General features: G+C 38.7%; 1 protein-coding gene across 2 annotated transcripts in view; it reads right to left on the bottom strand.

The window, feature by feature from the left end:
• Window positions 1-22,100, bottom strand: part of SPATA5 (spermatogenesis associated 5) — a 211,496-nt gene that overhangs the window by 148,286 nt on the left and 41,110 nt on the right. For both annotated transcript variants that reach the window (XM_040967253.1, XM_040967254.1), the window contains exon 11: window positions 4,204-4,413. In XM_040967253.1, the coding sequence (XP_040823187.1) occupies window positions 4,204-4,413 (210 nt within the window). The remainder of the gene's footprint in view (window positions 1-4,203; window positions 4,414-22,100) is intronic.

The following is a 22,100-nucleotide window of genomic DNA, read 5'->3' as shown; positions in this document are numbered from 1 at the left end:
TTACACAAAGATGAGTGTAGACAGGAAATTAGGAATAGGAATAATAAAATGAGGATCAAGGTATCCTCAGTAAAGCAAGCTTTACATATTAATTCAGCAAGTTTTGGCCTAGCAATAACCAGAAAGGAAATTGCTGGTATCACTATTTTTATTGTAATTATTACATCAACTTTTTTATTGTTGCTGTCCTTACAATAATTCTGCATAAAATTTAAGGTTATGACATAATACAGTCACTGAATGAAGACAATTTTTTAAAGTCAATAATTCAATGCATATGTACGGCTTTTAAATTATCTGGAATAACTGAAGTACAAAACATAGAACTGAAAGAAACAGCCATTACTCTTCCATTGACCGTGATTCTAAAAAGATAGCTAAACTAAATGTCAAGGTACCTATTTTCTTATACATCATTTTATTAATGAAAAATGAACAAATTTCACAAAGCGATATTTCCAAACCTACCCTCTCTCCTGCCCATGTTCCCTACCACCCTCTTAAAGTTTTTAACAATGGCAAACATTCATATAATTTCATAAACATAGGATTAAGATTCTATAGGATCCTATAAGATTCTATAGGATTCATAGGATTTAAGATTTTAAAACGTAGCATGTAGGGGGAAAAAAAGCCCCTGTTATTCCTCAAGACTATGGACAAAAGCTGTATACAAATGAATCTCAAATTGTCAGCATTGTTCATAAAGATCACTTTTTTTTCCTCTGTGTATTGGTTACCATAGATCAGGGAAAATAAGATCATTGCTTTGGGGCCTGGCCTATTTCACTAAGCATAAGGGCTTCATGTTGCATCCATTTTGTTGCAAAAGATAGGTCTCACTTTTTTTTCTGGTTAAATAGCATTCGATGGTGCATATATACCAAACATGATTTCTTCTTCATGGAGCAAAGGCCAATGGCTTCATACTGATAACAGGAAGATTAATGATTTAAATATCTAATACATAGAAAAATCAGTCGGAAAGTTCTATCAGAAACATAAAAACATGATATCTAGGCTTAACCAGCTGAATAATCACTCCACTAACACAGAGAAGCAGGCCACAGAGTGCCCTAAAACTCAAGGGAATGATCAGACATTCTTGAACAACCATTCAGTGACAGATGTACATGTCTTTATTTAATACTGATAATAAAAACTGTCAGGCAAATGAGACACATGACAGCAATATCTGCAGAATTCTGGAGAAATTTTGTAGTTAAAGCAAAACAAATATCTAAGAGGAATCACAACGAAATTCAAAAGATTTTAGACTCCAGATAATCCCAATTGGCAATAAGCCTGTGAGAGAAACACTGTAAAGATCTACAAAAGGCACCGATAGGGACACATTTTTCCAAGGTGAAAGAAGAACCAACCAAAACACAGAAGAATCCTTTGTAGCGAGGTCTGGGTTTGGGGCCAGAACTAACATCCACCTGTACAGGCTTCAATCTAGAACAGCAACGAAACAGGCAGGCTCAGGCAACCCCCCCAACCCCCGGGACTGCACAGCCAAGCTGCACACTGGGTTTTTCCCAGTTTCTTTCCTGATTATGGGACAGGAAGATGAATTCACGAGAAAAGTGTCCTCTTACCAAAGTCCTTGCTCATGAATTTATAATCTTCTCCAAGATTTTTTTTTTCTTTGCTCTCCTCTTATTTGTTACAGTAAGAACTCAGTCTTTTCAACTTCAATTACTTTACTGCAGGTCTACAATATGCCTGAATCTCTGATACTAACCTCAAAACTTCTGTAACGAAGACTTTGATATGTAGTTACGTGTAACATGTAAAATAATTAGCATGGTACATGTGGAATAATTAATTCCCCTAAATTACTTCATAATGTGCTAAGTCTCTGCTACAAAGTTCATCTATGAACCTTCACATTTTTGAGCAGTAATGGTCAGCTATTTTATAGAATACCTTTCAAGTTGAATTTGCATGAAATTTTTTTGAGTTACCATTCAAGAGGAAGGCTACAGAAGTGTCATTCTCATAGAATTTAATCTGACTTATCACTGGAGGTACTTCTATCTCCCCTCTTCCCACACTGGCGTCTTGGGGAGGAAGCCACCATGCAAAGCCCACACTAGAGGGCTGGGGAGCTACATTTCTCAAAATTTTCACTCATTTTCTTAAACATAATCCTCTCCGGACCTGGTGTTATGACTCAGTGGCTAAATCCTCACTTTGCATGTGCCAGGATCCCATATGGGTGCCAGTTTGAGTCATAGCTGCTCTGCTTCCATCCAGTTTCCTGTCTGAAGCCCAGGAAAGCAGGAGAGGATGGGTCAAGGCCTTGGGACCCCACACCCATGTGAGAGACCTGGCTCCTGAATTAGGACTGGCTCAGCTCCAGCCACTGCAGCCACGTGGGAGTGAACTACTGGGGAGGAAGATCTTTATCTTTGTCATTCCTTTTCTCTACAAATCTGATCTGCCTTTCCAATAAAAATAAATAAATCTTAAAAACAAAACAAAACATAATCCTCTCCAAAGACAGTAATATATAAATGTCATCCTACTTTTCATATGAGAATACACAGACTTGGAGCACTTGTACAAAGCAAATAAGTGCTCAGGTTAAAAAGCAAGCCAAAGCCATAAGAATTATGCCCAATTCAACCTAAAGCAAAAAAATTATATATACCACAATTAAATTTTCCTAACCTAAAGACTCTAAAATGCTACAAACTCCAAAACCTTCTGAATTACATCATGACCGTACAGAACTTATCAGCTTTTGGAACATTTTGGATTTTCAGAAAGGGATGCTCAACTATTAAATTCTCTGCAAATTTTTCAAAATCTGAAAATAAACAAACAAATAAATAAAATCTGAAACACTTTTAGTACCAAATATGGCAGCTAAGGGATATTCAAGCACCAATTCTTTCCAAGGTACTTCTGTTTTGCTTATTACTTTCTCTGGCAGTGATTACACTTTCCTGGTTGCCTCAACCAAATTCCACTCCTAGCAAAAATCATGCCATTTTTCTTAGTTTCCTCTGTTCTTGATGAACACAATTCTTGCTCATTCTGGTTCCACAATACATTCCACCTCCTCAAAACTGCCTGAATTACTTTTATAACCAACCGGGGGGGGGGGGGGGGAGGGGGGAGACGACAAGCACTGATCATCAACTTGAACTTTTGTTATTTTTTAACAAAAGGGAAGCAACACAGATGAGTATATTACAAAAGGTCTTCAAAGCATTTCCAGCAGAGGCAGTTTGGAATATTCACATCCCATAACAAAGTGCCTAGGATTAAGTCCCAGCTCCACTCTGTTTCAGCTTCCTGAGGATGTGTACCCTGGGAGATGGTAGGCAATGTCTTGGTACCCCAGTCCCTGCTGTCTCCTGGGAAGGCCTGCATGAACTCATTGGCTTGCTGGGATTTTAGCTGTTGGAGGCACTTAGAAAACAGATAAAAACATTCTGTTTCTCTCAAATGGAAGAAATTAATTTTAAAATTAAATGCATCCCTAAAAAAGACATGAAAAATTATGCATGGGTTAAAAATGCTTTTTTGGGCCTGGCAGTGATAGTCCAGTGGCTAAAGTACATGCCTTGTATGCGCCAGTTTGTATCCCATATGGGTACCAGTTCATATCCCAGCTACACTACTTCCTTCCAGCTCCCGGCTATTGGCCTTGGAAAGCAGTAGAGGATGGCCCAGCCACTCTGGCCACTTGGGGAGTGAACCAGTGGTTGGAAGATTTTTTTTCTCCTTCTCTCCGTAAATCTGATTTTCTAATAAAAACAAACAAATTTTAAAAAATGGTTTTTTGTACCAAAAATCTTTCAAGGATTAAGATCTCAAAGTTCTGAGCTTTCCTTCAGTTCCTTCAGTCCCAACTGCAAACACAGAAAACTGACTTTACCTACTTAATTCTCATTCTCTTCATTTATAATCCAGGAAACTCTTGACACATTCTGTACGTGAAAAATATCTTTCTAGTTTTCCATGCAGTATCTACAGAATGGAATTTGTATGTTTTACAAAATACTACTCATATCTTAAAAATAGAAGATTCAAGCTTAAACCAATCTTTCTTTCGAAAAATAATAATAAATGTGAGCTACTTCTTAAAAGATGCCTTTACTTCTTATTTCAAGGGGTGGAATGAAAGAAGGGAAGGTGGAGAATAAAGCAGAAGGAAATGAGCCATTAAAGCAGCAAAAATCCTACCTTTATTGCTAGAAAATTCAGGCCACTTTCATTGGCCACAGCCTTTGCTATCATTGTTTTAGAGCATCCAGGGGGTCCATACAGAAGAACTCCTTTAGGAGGCTCAATACCCAATCGGCTAAAACATTCTGGATGTTGCAAAGGCCATTCCACAGCCTGCTTCAGTTTTAGTTTGACATTTTCCAGTCCCCCTATATCCGACCAGGATACCTGTAAAACAGAGCATATTTTATATTTATATTTTAACAACACAAATAACATAAAAATAAAATAAACCATACAATAAAAGAAGTATGAGGAGAAAACACCATCTAAGAATCAAGCAGTTTGCTTAAAACAAATCAAGGTTATCACGAAATCAATAAAACAATGAGCTGTTTACTGTAAAGATACTACATAAAAACAATATTCCTGTGTATTAGGTTCATAAAAATAACTACATAAATGAATATATGTTTAGGTAGTTTTTCCTTAAAATTTATTTTTATTTGAAAGGCAGATTTTTACAGCCAGAAGAAAGCCTGAGAGAAGTCTTCCATTTCTTGGTTCACTTCCCAAATGGCCACAAAAACCAGAGTTGAGCTGATGCAAAGCCGGAAGCCAGGAGACTCTGAAATAACAGATTTGCCATAAGGAACTCCGTGTTGAGCTGGGCTCAATCTCAAGATGACATACCCTACCTTCAACCCCCATCCCCATTAGACAGTAACCCACAGAAAACTAGGTTCTGCTTGGCAAGAATTCTCGAATCCTTGGCTAGGCTGTGTGAGCTTGATTAGGAGGCAAATGGGTTTCAATTGGTTTGACAATAAAGGGCACAGCAACAAAGGTTTGCAAAGTTAGTGATTAACAGTTTTTCATTCCTAAAGCAGTTCTGCATTAGCTCAATCCTGCTAAAGCCTTTCAGTTTGTGGCTTTTGCCTTTATAAAATTCTCTAATTTGTAGTTCAACATCTAGAAGTCATTGGGCATGAGTCCCCTCTCCATTGCAGGCTATAAAAGACTTTCAAATCTCAGTGTGGGTGCGCCTCTGTATCACCTCTTTTAGGTACAACAATTCTTCTAAGCCTCCCACGTAATCGGAGGGGCCCAAAGCCTTGGGCCATCCTCCACCATCTTCTCAGACCACAAGCAGGGAACTGGATTGAAAGTGGAGGAGCCATGACATGAATTGGTACCCATAAGGGATGCCAGCATTTGCAGGCAGAGGATTAGCTGTTCACGCCACCTCGATTGCCCCTAGGGAGCTTTAAATGTTAGGTATCATCTGTCTGAAAATGCTTTGAATCACCTACTTATTTAATTTCCTCCACCCACCCACCCCCTTTTTTTGAGCAAATTTACTTCTACGAGATCTTTATGGAACATAACAAATTTCCAGCTTGTAGCATACAAGTTTCTTCCAAAAGTTGTGTTCCTTTCCTAAACCAAGAAATACCCAAAGTCAAGACAGTTTTTAACACCTTTACTAAAAAACATATCTTAAGAACATTGTATCTACCAGATTAGCTATATAGAAAATAGATGAAATGAGACATTAATCCAGACTTCAAGTAACTTAGGAAGTGGCAACAACCAGTGTTATGCATATAATTAACTAAAGTACAGTAAAAGATATTAACCACACACACACACACACACACACACACACACACACAACAAAAAAACAAACAAACAAAAAAACGAGAAAACCTTTGGCAGTCCCTATGAAGAAAAGATTACTTCCAGCTGGAAGACAAATCTGGCAGGATAGATGAGATTTGGAAATGTAACCACAGGAGAACGATCAGGTAGAAGCTAAAACATGAGAAAAGACTCAGAAGGAAGAAAGTATAAAGAGAGATAAAAGTAAAATAAAACAATAAAATTTGCAGGAGGGAAGCAAACAGAGTTCAAGCTACTCTTTGCACATACTAAGAAATCGTTGAAGGTTTTAATCTAGAAAGGGATACCATCTGATCTGTGCTTCAGTACAATTTCTCTTAGATTTATTAGAACGGAGACACAGAGCAGAAAGAGAGCTAACAATCTATCAGAAATATCCTTACAACACACACACATCACATGCAAATGATGAAGATACAACACAGCTACAGCTGAGGGTAGAATGAAAATAAACAAAAATGTAACACCACAGAGTTTCAGACAGACTGCCAGAGTAGATATGAACATGTAAGAGCATCCTCAGAAGATATAAATCAATAAGATAGTGGGGTTTTTTTGGATGTATGAAATAGGACAGGGAAAACATTAAAAGTGACCAAATGGAACATAAGTGCAATAAATGGAGCACAAAAGAGAGTAGGACTAGAATTTTAGACATCAATGATATCCAGATGCCTACCACAGCAGAGGACAGGAGGCTTACTAAAACTACCGAAAAAGAGGAGATACGGGTCAACAGCAGATTGTTGGGCTCCACCTATGTTAAGAGGCAGAGCGAACAATCTGTAAATTCAAGCAAGAAGAGACTTCACTGTTTATTATCAGAAAAGGGAACATATCTGCCCTAGCAGTCAAGATGTCACTTAAAATGCCCATATTCCATATCAGAGTATCTGTTTTTAAATCCCAGCTCCATGCTCTATTCCAGCTTTCTGATGATGCATCCCAGGTGAGGATATGCTACTTGCAGGAGAAACCCAGATTTGAATTCCAAGCTCCTAGCTTTTACAGGCATTGGGGAAGAGAACAAGTAAGAATTCCAGTCCTCTGTGTCTGTGTGTAACTGCCAAGCTTTCTCTGCTGTTACCTCAGGTTTGGATTTTGTTTTGCATTCCTGGTTCTGACTTCACCAATTAATAAAGATTAAATTAAACTTAAGCTCAATGTATGTGAGCTAAAAGCTCTTAGAAATACCTTGGTACCACTGGCAGAGTTACTGTCCATCATTCATTCAGCCCATACTGGGACATCTTGTTCTGTTGTAGGAAGGAATACAGAATAGCAAACAGATGGTGATGGGTACTTCTGTTATTTCCTGCTTGTTCTCATCAGTTACTTCTGTTACTTTTCTTTTCCTCTTTCTTCGAGTGGCAGAGACAGAGTCATACTCAAAATGTGGGGGCTGCAGCCAGGAAACACACAGCAATACAAGTCTCCCACACAACTGGCAAGAACCTAATTACTTCGATTCCTCCCAAGGTTGACATCAGCAGGAAGCTGAAGTCAGGAGCAGGACCCAAGAATTGAACCCATGCAACTTCAAAGAAAAAAACAAAGGTCCGAATGTTTAGGCTAAATACCTGCTTTGTCTCTGATGTCTTCAGTACCTTTCTTTTTAATTTCTAAATGTTAGCTTGAAGCTTTAACAACACACATAAATGCACATGCTTTATCTGTCTTAATCTTCTATTAAAGCTTTCTAAAGTAGGTTAGGGGCAGGCATTCACATGAACCACCAAAATGTTCCTTGGACACTCCTATTGCATACTGAAGTGCATGCATTCAGGTGCCAGGTCCATTTCTGATCCTAACCCCTTACTCTGTGCACCTGGAGAGCAAAGATAACCGCTCCAATACTCGGGTCCCTGTCATCCTTATGGGAGCCCTGGCTGGAGTCCTGTGTTTGTGGCTTTAGCATGACTGAGTTCCAGCTCTTATAGTCAATTTTGAAGTGAACCAGCAGATCAAGTATCTCTCGTTCTCATTCTCCCTTACGCTACCATTCACAAACATATATACAAGTTAAAAAGCAGAAAATAAAACATTAAATACTTAAATTATAATTCTCAGAAAAACACAGATGAGCACTTTTGATATTATAAATTACTAACAGTTTTTTTTTTTAATGGAGCAAACAGAAGCAAACCTTGTCCTATCCCTCATAATTTTGGGTACTACCAAAATGCCTAAAGTGAAACTGAACTACCTTTATTATCTCATATTCACTTGCTTTATAATAAGTTGTCAATATACTTCCAGAAAATTATTACTGCAATCTAAACTAAATCACTCCTGATAATACTCAGGTACTTTCTTATCTTGCCCTAAGTAAAGCAGTGAACACTTGCTCACATGATTTTTTATAACTATTTGTAATAATAATGAAGATGTGAAGAAACTCTCAAACAAGCACAAAGAGATGAAATAAATTTCTCAAGAAACATATTCCCCTAAAAATCCTAGAACAAGCACCCTTGAGCCCACCTTAGAAGACAACAACTAAAACTCAGACTGCACCTCAATAAAAATCTATGGAACCTGATGATCAAGTTAAAGTTACCTTTTATGGACAGGCTCCTAGGGAATTAAATAACAATTAATGAACTGGATTGCACACATTGCAACAGATACTATGAGAGGGATTCATAGCACAGAGAGCTACTGAGCAATGTTTTTGCACATTTGTGACTAAACAATCTCTTGATTGCAAGGTATAAGGAGGAAAAGTCGTTTGTAAGTTTTACGTAGCAGAAAATATTGTCATAAAAGGTATTTTTCATTTCACTTCATAGTAACATGTTCCAGTGTAAAGACATGAAATGAAGCCAAACAGAAAGTAGGTTGGCATTTGTTCCCAATTCTCTGCTAGGACATACACTCTCCTTTAACAGTTCAAACACTTTAAAACATTTAAAATGCACTGCTTTATTTATACATTATAAAACCACTAAATTAATAAAGATAACTTCATTGACAAAATCCAGCCCTACAAGGTTTAAAAAAAATTAGGGGAAACTCAGATTGGGCCATGCAGAGTTCTCTTTGCCAAGCAGGGCCTTTGGGCCGCTTGGCGGCACATTCTGGAAACTTGGGTTGGAAATTTGTGGGTTTACAGGCAGCCTGGGGGATGGCACAAGAGAGGGCGAACAGGGACAGGAGGATTCCTGTACAGGTGAGGAATGACTACTGAGGGACCTCCATAGACACGGCTTACTTGCAGGTAAGCAAGGGTGCTGAGACCAAGCGGTTTGGAAGGGGGAACAGGGAGAGTGAATACAAGTAATACAAGTGGAGACCTGCATTAGAGCAGTTAGCAGTGAACACCACTGAATACCTCTCACTGGCACACATTAAAGATAGGGCTGCGGGCCTACATGGCAGGGGTAGATCACAGTGCTGAACACTAAGAGCCGGAACAAGGGGTGGGTAACGTTAGACTGGGACATAACAACAATCAGTACATGAGAGAATAAGGTCTGGGGGCAGAATATGTTGCCAGGGGAGAGGGTATGTGGGTTCACTGCACATAAGACATGAATTGGCACTCACACAGCATGTTGGTGCTGAAGGTGATGGCTTTACCTACTATGCTACAAGGCTGCTTCCAAGCCATTCACTTTATTTTAATGAGAAAAAAATGTATTTCCCTATATGCTATCAAAATATATTCTGGGGCCCAACATGACAGCCCACTAGCTATACTCCTCACCTTGCACACACCAGGATCCCATATGGGCGCCGGTTCTAATCCCGGCAGCCCCACTTCCCACCCAGCTCCCTGATTGTGGCCTGGGAAAGAAGTCAAGGGTGACCCAAGGCCTTGGGACCCTGCACCCGCATAGGAGACCTGGAAGGGGCTCCTGGCTCCTGGCTCCTGGCTCCTGGCTTTGGATCAGCGCAGATCCAGCCATTGCAGTCACTTGGGGAGTGAATCTGCAGATGGAAGATCTTCTTCTCTATCTCTCCTCCTCTCTGTATATCTGACTTTCCAGTAAAATTAAATAAATCATTAAATATATACATATATATTCTATAGATATTTAAAAAACAAGTCAAAGTTCTAGTTCCACTATGGTATGATCAAACCATCTTCCTCACACTGATTAAAAAGAAAAAAAAAAAAATCCCAGACTACTCTGGACTCTGAAAGGCAGAAAACAATCAGACAGAATGCAGAGGAAGAGTAAGCGTGTAGGGGCCAGCAGTGCGGCACTTTCGGTTGAGACATGACTAGCTACACCAGCATCCTGTACTGGAGTATCAGTTCAAGCCCATGCTGCTCTGCTTCCAATCTAGCAGGTGTAAGGAATGTCCACAACATTTGTCCTGGTCCTGCCAAGGCAACTACAGGTGGCATTCAAGATTCAATGAATCTATAGCAGGCTAATTTTTATGTTGATGATATCCTTAGCAGATAAATGGTTTCCCACACTTGGCCTAGAGATTAAGCAAACTATACGTACATAAGTGTCTGACTTGTAGTCATGACCCTATTCTCAACTCCAATTTCTAACTATTGGGCATTTCGAGAGAGCAGTAATGACTCAAGCAGATGGGTCCCTAAAACCCAAGTGTGAAGCCTAGAGTGGGTCACTAATATGCAGAATAAAAAAGACTGTTCCTGTTTGTGGGGCAGAATACCAAATACCTAAATGATAGAAATTAAAAATGTTTAAATCCTTATGAGGAAATATACAGTAAATATTCATGACATTGTATTTGACACTGGTTTCCAAATGTGATACCAAAAGTAACATACACACAACAAAACTGATGTTGAGAAAGACAATTCAATGGGAAAACTAAATTTGCAAATCTTATCTGAAAAATGACAGGTATCTAGAATATAGAATAAATTCCCACAGCTAAAGGATGAAAATACAAATTACACAATGAAAAATGAGTGTATATGTATCAGTGGTATGTAATGAAAAACTAATACATGAAAACAAACTGGCCAACGTTAGCTCTTAAGGAAAGGAAAATTAAACCCATAATGAGACATCGCTCCCTACCTACTAAGATAACTATCAATATAGATAAAAACAAGTGTCAGCAAGAATGAGAAGAAGCAGGAACACTTCAGACACTACAGGTGGGAATGTAGAACGGGGCAGTCAATTTGGAAAACTGCTTGGTATTTCCTCAAATGGTTAAACACAGAGTTAATCATATGATCTAGCAATTCCTGACATAGCCAAAAGAATTGAAGACACAAAATCTTATGCATAAATTCAAAACATTCTGAACTAGAAACAGATTACCTATCAACTAATGAAGGCACAAATCAGATGTGCTAATTCTATAACATGAAATATTATTTGGCAAACAACAGAAACACGACAACACAGAGATGAACTATGAATCCATTTATATGAGATGTCCAGAAAAGGCCAAACTACAGATTTAAAAAACAAAAACAAACAAACAAACAAAAAAACTTGCAGTCAGGAGATGGCAGATAAAGAGTACAGGATTCTTTATCCTTAGGATGATGAAATTGTTCTAAAATTGACATAGGGACCAGTGAATCATACCCTCTGAAAAAGCTAACTATTTGGTATGCTCTTTACATCTGAATAAAACTGTTATCCAAAACGTCAATTTGATTATAGAAGGAGATACCTGGACAGCTGGTGAAGCAGCCTTTGTGGCTGTGACTTTAAGGGTGCTTTGGAAGGGTATTACTTGTGTATCAATGGATTAAGTCGCAGAGATCTGGATACCGTATTACCAGATATGACAAAAAAGGCCAAGAAAGGTGAATTTTCATTCCCTGCCTTTCTTCTCCCCAGCTCTCTCCCTCCACATGAAAGGGGGGCACAGAGTCACCTTCTGTCCATAGACACTGGAAGTCCAGGTCTCCCACCATCAGACTCTGAGACTTGCAACAGATGCCCCTCAACTCCCACCTATGGCTCAGGTCTTTGGCTGCTGGTTGAATTACTACATTGGCTTCTTGAGCTTTGAATTTGAGCCCCATTTCTGGCTTCCCTAGGTGTCCAGGACACTAATGGTCAATAATGGGACTTCTCAGGTTCCATAGTGAGTCCCTGTTCATCGTCAATCCATTTATGTATGTGTCTAGTTACAGATTCAGTCTGTTTTCTACTGGTTTTGCTACTCTAGAGAATTCTAATACATTTAGAAAAGCAGAAGCATTTCAGAAAATAAAAGCCTTCGTAATTTAAAATGCTTCACAAAATATTCATTAATTCAACTTTCACTTAGTGGCTTCTATTTAACAACCACTGGGATATAAAAATAAGCAAAAAGAAATATCTGTAAAGGATATATGCCTATTGTCAATCATTTACTAATTTGCAGTGGTAGGTATTTTTATGAAGCAAGCCCTCCAACTAGACACACTCCCCACTCCTGTCATCCCCCTGCCCCAAGGTGCCCAGGACAGGCTTCTTCTGCAAGCCTCCAGTGGCCATCTCAGTTGGTGATGGTTAATGCAGAGGAAGGTCTGTTCGGGGCCTAAATTGACTAAAGATTTGGGAAAATATAGTAAGTGCATGTAACGATCTGATGGGGGCACTCTGTCCAGGAGAATAATCCGACTGGCATTTGTGGCAGTTTTTGAAATGTAAATGTATTCATGTGTGTTCTTGTAAATATGTGTTGCTCAGATGTCCTTTGAAGTGGGAGGGAATCAATTCGGGAATAATTTCAAATGGAACAGAGTATTTTGATATTGTTCATTCAGAGGGTGATGTATATATCTCTATAAATGTGACGAAAATGCATTGGCTTTTTGTGCAGACACAACCTGCTCTCTGTACTGCTGTTGGACAGTGCTTTAATGTTTCTACAGTTTTGCTATTACACGATTTCATATTTTGCCTCTACGATAAACGGCACCCATTCTTTGTAATTGTTCAGTGCTGTAAAGAAATACCCCAAGTGTCATTAGGATTGTTACTGCCAGAACTGATATGTATGAATGGCACTTAAAAAAAATAGATTATGTTAACTCTAGAAAAAAAAAAGATATATGCCTACATAAGCTCAAGTGTACTGGTGGTATCCAATACATACATTATAGGATTTTGGTAACTAAGACAAAATACTCTACCAGGTAAACAGAAGGGATAGCATATGGAAAAATATGAAGTGGTTTAAGAAAACCAGAAAATAATGTAAAACAAAAGCAGAGGAGATAGGGTTCAGCAGTAGGCAAAATCCCCTTCTGCTGTGCTGGCACCGTGTGGATGCTGGCTCTAGCCCTGGCTATCCCACTTCTGATCCAGCTCTCTACTGACAGCCAGGGAAAGCTTCAGGGGATCAAAGTCCTTGGATCCCTGTACCCATGAAAGAGACCCACAAGCAGCTCTTGATTCCTGGTTTCCAATTGGTTCAGTTCCAGCCACTGTGGCCTTCTGTAGAGTGAACCAGTAGATGGAAGATCTCTGATTCTCTTGTTGCACTTCTGCCTTTCAAATAAAACCAGTTAAAACGAAAAAGAGAGAGAGAGATAGCGAGAAAGAGGCAAAGCCAAATTATGAAAGCACATCATACTACAGAGGACTGACAGGTAGTTATACGGATGAATTTTTTTTTAAGATTTGTTTCTTTTTATTGCAAAGTCAGATGTGTGTGTGTGTGTGTGTGTGTGTGTGTGTGTACAGAAATATCTTCAGTCCAATGATTCACTCCACAAGTGACCACAATGGCCGGAGCTGAGCTGATCTGAAGCCAGAAGCGAGCAGCTTCTTCCAGATCTCCCACGCAGGTCAGGGTCCCAAGGCTGTGGGCCATCCTCAACTGTGTTCCCAGGCCACAAGCAGGGAGCTGTATGGGAACTGGGACCACTGGGATTACAACCGGTGCCCATATGGGATCCCAGCATGTTCAAGGTGAGGACTTTAGCCACTATGCTATCGTGCCGGGCCCTATCTAGTTGAATTTTAAACTGCATCACTAATCCCTTTTGGAACGATGGTGCTACAAAGCGAGTGAAACGGATGGATCCATTCTTGAAGGATGACATGAATGTGCAATTAAATCAGGTCTGAATAAGGTGGACTTATCACAAGAGAAATGTAGAAACCAACCAAATAGTACCACTGTTTATGTGAATTAGCTCCTTTACCCTAAATGGAAGTAGGTACTTTTAGTAAATACTCAAATATTCACACAGTTTTGGTCAGCCACATACAAGTTTGGTATATGCCTCTATTATAATCTTGACATTTAAAAAAAATAACAAATAAGGCAAACATTTAAAACAACGCCACAAATTAAATTTTCCTTCTAAAATCTGAGAGGAAGACTGATATGTTTTCATTAGCTCATGAGGAACAGAATTTATAATACACACTGCTAAAGCTGCCACTGAGCTTCTCCTACAAAAGATTTCTTTAAAAATAAGAAAAGTAAAATCAAAGGGTTTAAACTTTTAAAATATTTAAGAAGTTCAAATTACAATCTTGATTTTGGCAGTGAGTATTTCCTGGTTAAAAATAATATACTTTGCCAAATGTGCAATTGTCATTACTTTCCTGTTCAATTGTCATTACTTCAAGCTATAAAAGTGCACAAGACAAGCTGGCCAGCAAGTGTGGGATACTGGGAGTGATTAAAGAAGGTGTTCTGCCTGGACAACAAGAATAAAATCAAAAGAAAACAAGTCAAAGGCCCTACCAAAAACCAACATGGAGTTAACAGAATTTCCACAGGTTGCCCTACTATTCTAAAAAAGTAACTTTTTATGTAGTAAAGCATCACAGAAGCTTTCAACTCTTTGTGTCTGTAAAAATGAGAGAAAATACAGAATACAGTACTGTATTTAAATAACAGAAACTAAATTCTAATTATCCTACCGACAGATGAAGAATGAAACATAATTAACGTCAATTAAGCTATTCTACTTACACTTCTACAATGGAAATGTACCAGTAATGATCTCATCCTATGAAATTCAACTGACTGTCACATTGTGATGATCCAGGCTCACTTGAAAAGATGCCAGATGAAAATACAGCAGTAAATTTTGAATATGTAATTAAACAGACTGATGTAACTAAGAAGTTTTCTGCTTTCAAAAAGAATACTTGAAAAATGTTTACTTCACTAATGACACTCAATCTGATGACTGGCTACTTCTACAATGAATTCAAGCTTACTAAGCGGCTTGAGGTCTTCCAGACAGTTCTGACACTTGGCTACAGCAACTATAAAATCAGGTTCATGTTGAAGTGGAGCACTACCTTTTTAATGGCTTTCTGGTTATTGTGAACCAAATGTCCACATTTGGAAATCTAGAAATCAAAAGGTAAGATAAAAATATGAGAATAAATTATTTGTAAATAAAAGGAATAATCTAGAACTCTGCACAAAACTAGAAAAAACATAAATAAGCCCATTGGTTATCAGTTTATACATATCTGGCTAAGAAAGCTGAGTTACCAATTATAATCATTATACTATACATAAGTGATTTACTGCAAGGATATTATTTAAAGACATATGTCTTTCTTTTTACTTTAGCTTACTTTTTTACTTTACCTTAATAGAAAATGTAACAATGGCTCAAAGCAACATAGTTTCTCATAAAACATAAAGGTCTTTTTATCAACTCTGCAATAGCATTTTAATAGGCATCTTCATTCTAAAAATCCTAAATTCACTCAACAAATACAAAAATTTAGTAAATTCGGTGGGATTTTACCTAGTGGTTAGAGCAGCCGGGTTTGAGAACCAGCTCCTGCTCCTGACTTCAGCTTCCTGCTGGCGCACAGCACACTATGATAGGAAACAGTGAGATGACTCAAGCAATGGGTCCCTGCGCCCACCGGGAGAGCGCCCGGCCCTGACTTCACCAGTCTGGGCTCTCCAGGTAATTTTAGGAGTGAACCAGAGGAAGAAACATTCTCTCCCTGCTCTTTTCCTTTCTCATTCTTTCTTCTCTCTCTTCCCCAAAGTTCACACAAATCTAAAACTTGTCATTTATCATGGGGTAGTTCTTTATGAATGTTAGTTGTTCATTTGACAAATACTGTTTCAGTTATTTGCTATGCTCTATTTATGTGCTAAATACTAAAAAGAAAAACCTCTGTTCTCACAGAACATAAAATGAATTACAAGTAATTACCTACATATATTTTGTATCTCAATATTTAATATTTTATAAAAAGGAAAATATGTTATTAAAATTGATGCTAAAATGAATTTCATCTTAAGCTTTTTGCAATTTAAAATTTTTATCGTACAATTTAGAAAAACATTTCTGAAGGGAAAAAAATGAACCCACTGGTAAGTTCATTAGCATTCAGAAAAAAAGCCCACATAGTGCAAGGTAGTATTTCCACTGTTAGGAATTATAAAGGGAAAAATTTGGACACACCTATTGCTTTCAAATAGCATGTAAAAACAAAAACAAACCTAAACAACTGAGAACAGAAGGAAAAACAATTATAGTTTATTCACACAGAAATTATTATGCAATCATTTTAAGAATCTGGCATTTGTATTTCAAAAGAAGACATTTACTACATAATTTTAAGTTTAGAAAACAGGAAGCAGGCATTTGCCATGGCAGTGAGTGACCAACTGGAGCGCCCCACACCCCACATCATCCAAGTACCTGGGTGTGAGTCCTGGCTTTGGCTCGGGATTGCGGCTTCCTGCTCATGCAGACCCTGGGAGGCAGCGATGACAGCTTGAGTGTCTGGGTTCCTGTCACCCATGTGGGAGACCTGGATTGAGTTCCTGGCTTCCTGCTTCGGCCCCCTGGCTGTTTGGAGTATTTAGGGAATGGACCATGAGATGGACACTCACTCTCTGTCTGTGTTACTCTCTGCCTCTCTAACTCTCAAATAATACATAACTATTTAAAGAGCAATATATCAAATTATGTACTTTATATAAAATATCAATACAAACAAAAAATCTAACAGGAATCATTAACATGATAACCAGCAATTCAGAAACAATGAAAAGAAACATTGCATGTATGTACGTGGCTAATAGCAAGGTTGCCTAAAATTATTATAACTGGCAACATTTCTGCCTTAAAACTTTTCAGGAAAAATTAAAAGTAGACAAGTATGATTAGACGTTTTAATTCCACATGCTAAATCATTGCTAAAATGGGCTGAATGCCCAATTTATTGTGTCAAAAATACCCAACTACCTAGCCACTTACAATGGGTTTTCTATAGCACACACACACCAAAAAAAGCGTATAGAAATATCAGGAGATACTTTTATAGTTACAATAGCCAGAAATCAGATGAATGAATTTTAGGAATCTACCACAAAATATGACTTCAAGAAACTTTTTGTAATCTGAAGCAAGCATAAAAAAGTACTAAACGGCTAATCAGGAGTAACATCACAGAACACAATGGCATTAAGCTGGATGGGATGTGAAGCTGTCAGGATTAGAACCAGCACCCATATGGGATCCCAGTGCCTTCAAGGTGAGGACTTTAGCATCTAGGCCACTACACCGGGTCCCACATGTTGTTATATGACTTAATCTATTATATTATACAATAATAGCCAAAGAAATGAAGAGATAAATCCTCTGACTGTCCCAAAGAATAAAATTCCTGCAATCAAAATGTGAATTTATGGGCCTGGAATGGTAACCTAGTGGCACAAATTCTTGACTTGCATGCACCAGCATCCTATATGGGTGCTGGTTCATGTTCTGGCTGTTCCCTTTCCCATCCAGTGTTCTGCCTGTGGCCTGGGAAAGCAACTGAGGATGGCCAAAACTATTGGCACCCTTCACCTATGTGGGAGACTTGGAAGAAGCTCCCAACACCTGACTTCGGTTTGGTTCAGTTCTAGCCATTGTGGCCACATGGGGATTGAACCAGTGGAAAGATCTTTCTCTCTGTATCTCCATCTCTCTGTAAATCTGCCTTTCCAATAAAAATAAGTAAATCTTTAAAATAAAAATGAAATATATAGAAATATGCAGGTATGAAGTCCACCTCTTGCTCCTAACTGGCTTCTCCTAATGCATCTAGATCAATGGAGACAGCAGTAACAGGCCAAGTAGCTGTGTTCCTGAAACCACATTAGGATAGCCAACTCTCAGTTAAGGTCCAAACCAGTAGGCGGGAGAGTACCCCCTCTGTCTCTCACCCTTTCTACGCTTCTTAAATAAAAAATGTTTAAGTACTCATGCCAATGTGCAACAAGTTTAAGATTATAAACTCGGTAAGTTTCTACTAATATAACAAATTACCCATTATTTCATAATAATTCAATTTACCGAATTATTTACACTAAATTAGCATACTCAATGACAAAGTGTTAAAATAAAATCAAGCTAGGTTCAGTGCAATAGCGTAGTGGTTACAGCCCTCACTCTGCATGTGCCGGGATCCAATATGGGTACCAGTTCTAATCCTGGTGGCCTTGCTTCCCATCCAGTTCCCTGCTTGTGGCCTGGGACAGCAGTTGAGGATGGCCCAAATCCCTGAGACCCTGCACCTGCGTGGGAGACCGGGAAGAGCTGCTGGCTCCTGGCTTTGGATCAGCTCAGCTCCAGCCGATGTGTTCACTTGGGGAGTGAACAATCAGATGGAAGATCTTCCTCTCTATCTCTTTTCTCTGTATATCTGCCTTTCCTATAAAAATAAATAAATCTTTAAAAAAAATAAAATAAAATCAAGCTATAGGTTCAATAATGAATTCCAAAAATTTTCAGAAAGAATTTAAAGCCACATTAATTAGCATAAACCAGCAGCACATCTTTGGGGTATGCTCATATGTCTAGGGCTCTGCATTCCACTCTACAGTCACAAAACCATCATTTTACATAAGAATTGAAGTATGTGCAGATTACTTTTGTTATCCTATTGTTAAAAAATTTAGTGACTAAAAGCAAAATTTGGGCCCAGCAGTGTGGCCTAGTGGCTAAAGTCCTTGCCTTGAACACACTGGGATCCCATAAGGGAGCCAGTTCTAATCCCAGCAGCTCCACTTCCCATACAGCTCCCTGCTTGTGTCCTGGGAAAGCAGTTAAGGACAGCCCAAAGCCTTGGGACTCTGCACCTGTGTGGAAGATCTGAAGACGTTCCTGGCTCCTGGCTTCAGATCAGCGCAGCACTGGCTGTTGTGCTCACTTGGGGACTTTATCATCTTACAGAAGATCTTCCTTTCTGTCTCTCCTCCTCTATGTATATCTGACTTTCCAACAGAAATGAATAAAATCTTACAAAATAATTACATAAATAAATAAAAATAAATAAAAGCAAAATTCATTATTTCTGAGAATTCTAAGGATTAAGTGGAGGATTCCTCTAGGCAAAGTTTTGATCAGCATAATTTAGCATAGCCCAGTTACTCCAATTCCAGCAAGGCTCCCTCCAACGGGCCAGAGGAAGCAGCACAAGATGACCGAAACCACTGGGCTGCCACGTCAAAGGTGGGAGATCCAAACGGAGTTCTACACTCGTGGCTTGAGCTTGGGCCAGTCCTGGTCACTGCAGCTATTTTACAAAATGAATCAGCAGACAAAAAAGATCTCCATTTCTGTTTGTCCCTCTCCAAGTAAATAAACAATTCTTTTAAAAAATAAAAACAAAATGAAAAACTTGAACAGACCAATAAAGAGCAAAACATCAAATCAGTAACCAAACCTCCAAACATATAAAGCCAGGACCCGCCTTCCCTGGTGACCTCTGCCAATATTTAAAGAATTAACAACAATCTATCCCAAGCTCTTCCCGAAGATTACAGAGGAGCGGATATTTTCAAATTCATTTTATGAAGCCAACATTAACCTGATAACTCAACAAGACAAGACATTTCAAGAAAAGAAAATTTCAGGCCAGTATTCCTAGTAAAAACAAAACCGGAAAAATCTTCAACAACATATTTGCAAAATGAATTCAATAGCAAGCTAAAAATGACATATATTATGATCCAATGGGATTTATTCTTCAGTGACAACACTGTTTCGAAATATAAAATAAATATGATGCACCCTGTTTATGGGATGAATGCTAAAAATCATGCGATCATCTCCACAGAAGCAGAAAAAGCATGACAGAATTCAGCATCCTTTCATGACAAAAATCCTCAACACTTTAGAAACGAGTGCATCTCAAATAACACAGGTCACATACGACAAGGTCAGTCAGTATTTCCTATCTATAAGAAGCAGAAAGTTTTCCCTCTAAAATCAGAAGTAAAACAAGGACAACCACTCAAATCAGCAGCTCAGCAAGAAAAACAAAGAAAAAGCACCTAAATGCGAGTACAGATATTTGTTTGCACTTGATATCATTTATACAGAGATAATTCTAAAGAGTCTATCCCAAAAGTTTCAGAAAAGCAGCAGGTCACAAAAATCAACATACAAAGATTGGCAGCGCTGATGTGCACTAGAAAGAAACTATCTGAAAAACAAAGGAAAAAATCCTCAAGGTAACAAAAAGTCTTAGGAAAAATTTACTCAAGGAGATGGAAGCTTTATACATCAGAAATTATAACACTGATCAAAGAAACTGAAGATAACACAAATGAATGAACAATACTCTGTTCATGTACTGAAGAAGCAACATTATTTAAAGTGTCCATCTCATCCAAATCTACATCTTGATCTATAGATTCAAACCTACAAAATTTCCAGAAAAAAAACAGTAAAATCCACATGGAAACAGGAAAGTCACTAAGTAGCCAATCATAAGTACAAGCACCGCACTATCTGATTTCAAAGCACACTATAAATCAAAACAGAACCCAGGCATATAAAACAGATATACAGACTAACTAAATAGAATGGAAAACACAGAAATCCAAAAGTATATATTTACTTTTAAAAAGATCTTTTTATTTATTTTTACTGGAAAGGCAAATATACAGAGAGGAGAGAAAGAGAGGAACATCTTCCATACCATGATTCACTCCCCAAGTGACTACAATGCCTGGAGCTGCGCTGATCCAAAGCCAGGAGCCAGCAGCTTCCCTCATGTCTCCCATGTAGGTACAGGGACCCAAGGCTTTGGGCCATCCTCGACTGCTTTCCCAGGCCACAAGCAAGGAGCTGAACGGGAAGTGGGGCTGCCAGGATTAGAACTGGTACCCATAAGGGATTCTGGCACATGCAAGTTGAGGACTTAACCTCCTAGGCTACTGTACTAGGCCCTAATTGGTTTTATATAAAGGTGTCAATGGGGAAACACAATAGAGAAAGGCAGTCTCTTTAAAATGTTTTGGGAAAACTGACTACCCAAATGCAAAACAATCAATCAAACCAGCCAGCGATCCTACATACAAACACTCAATCAAAACTAACAAAAGATTTAAATATAAGAATTCCATATCATACTTTCAACTTGGGCTAACTTCTAGCTAATGAGCAATCCTGAGAGCCAGCAGGTGATAGTTCAATTATCAAAGTCCCGGCCACTCACAGGGGAGACCCAGATGAAAGTAGAGGCTCCTGCAAAACACAGGCCTGCACAAAATACAGCCTGGCTCAGCTCTGGATGATGGCTGGCCTCTGGGTAACACACCGATGAATAGAAGTTCTCATCTTGTCTAACAGATCAATCCATCCATCTATCCATCCACATCCCGATAGGGCTCTCTCTCCTGACTTCCCATACTACCTTTCAAATAGACATAAACATTAAAGAAAGTTTTTAATTAAAAAAAAAACAGGCAGAGATTAAATAGAAATTTCTTAAAATATGGCATTAGCAGTGTCAAAGGAGCATCCAGTGTGATGGCTCAGTAGCTAAATTCTAGCCTGGTAATCGCTGGTATCCCCTATGGGTGCTGGTTCATGTCCTGGCTGCTCCCATCCAGCTCCCTGCGTGTGGCCTGGGAAAGGAGCAGAGCACATCCCAAGTCCCTGGGAACATGCACTCACATGGGAGACCTGGAAGAAACTTCTGGCTCCTGGCTTCTCATCGGATCAGGTCTGGCCACCACAGCCACTTGCGGAGTGGACAAGCGGATGGAGTTGCTTTTTCTCTGTATCTCCTCTCTGTTAATCTGCTTTTCCAGTAAAAATAAGTGAGTCTTTTTTTAAAAAAGAAATGTCCAAAAAGCTTTATGACAAAAATGTTCAACCTCCCTAAACATCAGAGAAATGAAACTAAAAATCTCAATGAGGTATCACCTCACATCTGCTGTAAGAACCAAAAGCAGAAAATGTAACAAGTATGGGAAGAACACGGAGAAAAGGCAACCCTTTTCTGTGGAAAACGGTGTGGATCGTCGTTAAAAATTTGAAAGCAAAACTATCATCCGAT

Source organism: Ochotona curzoniae, unplaced genomic scaffold, assembly GCF_017591425.1.
Source record: "Ochotona curzoniae isolate NIBS_2020 unplaced genomic scaffold, NIBS_Ocur_1.0 scaffold_4506, whole genome shotgun sequence".
Classification (NCBI taxonomy): domain Eukaryota; kingdom Metazoa; phylum Chordata; class Mammalia; order Lagomorpha; family Ochotonidae; genus Ochotona; species Ochotona curzoniae.
The sequence above is the reverse complement of the archived record's forward strand: the minus strand, read 5'-3'. Positions and strand labels throughout refer to the sequence as shown.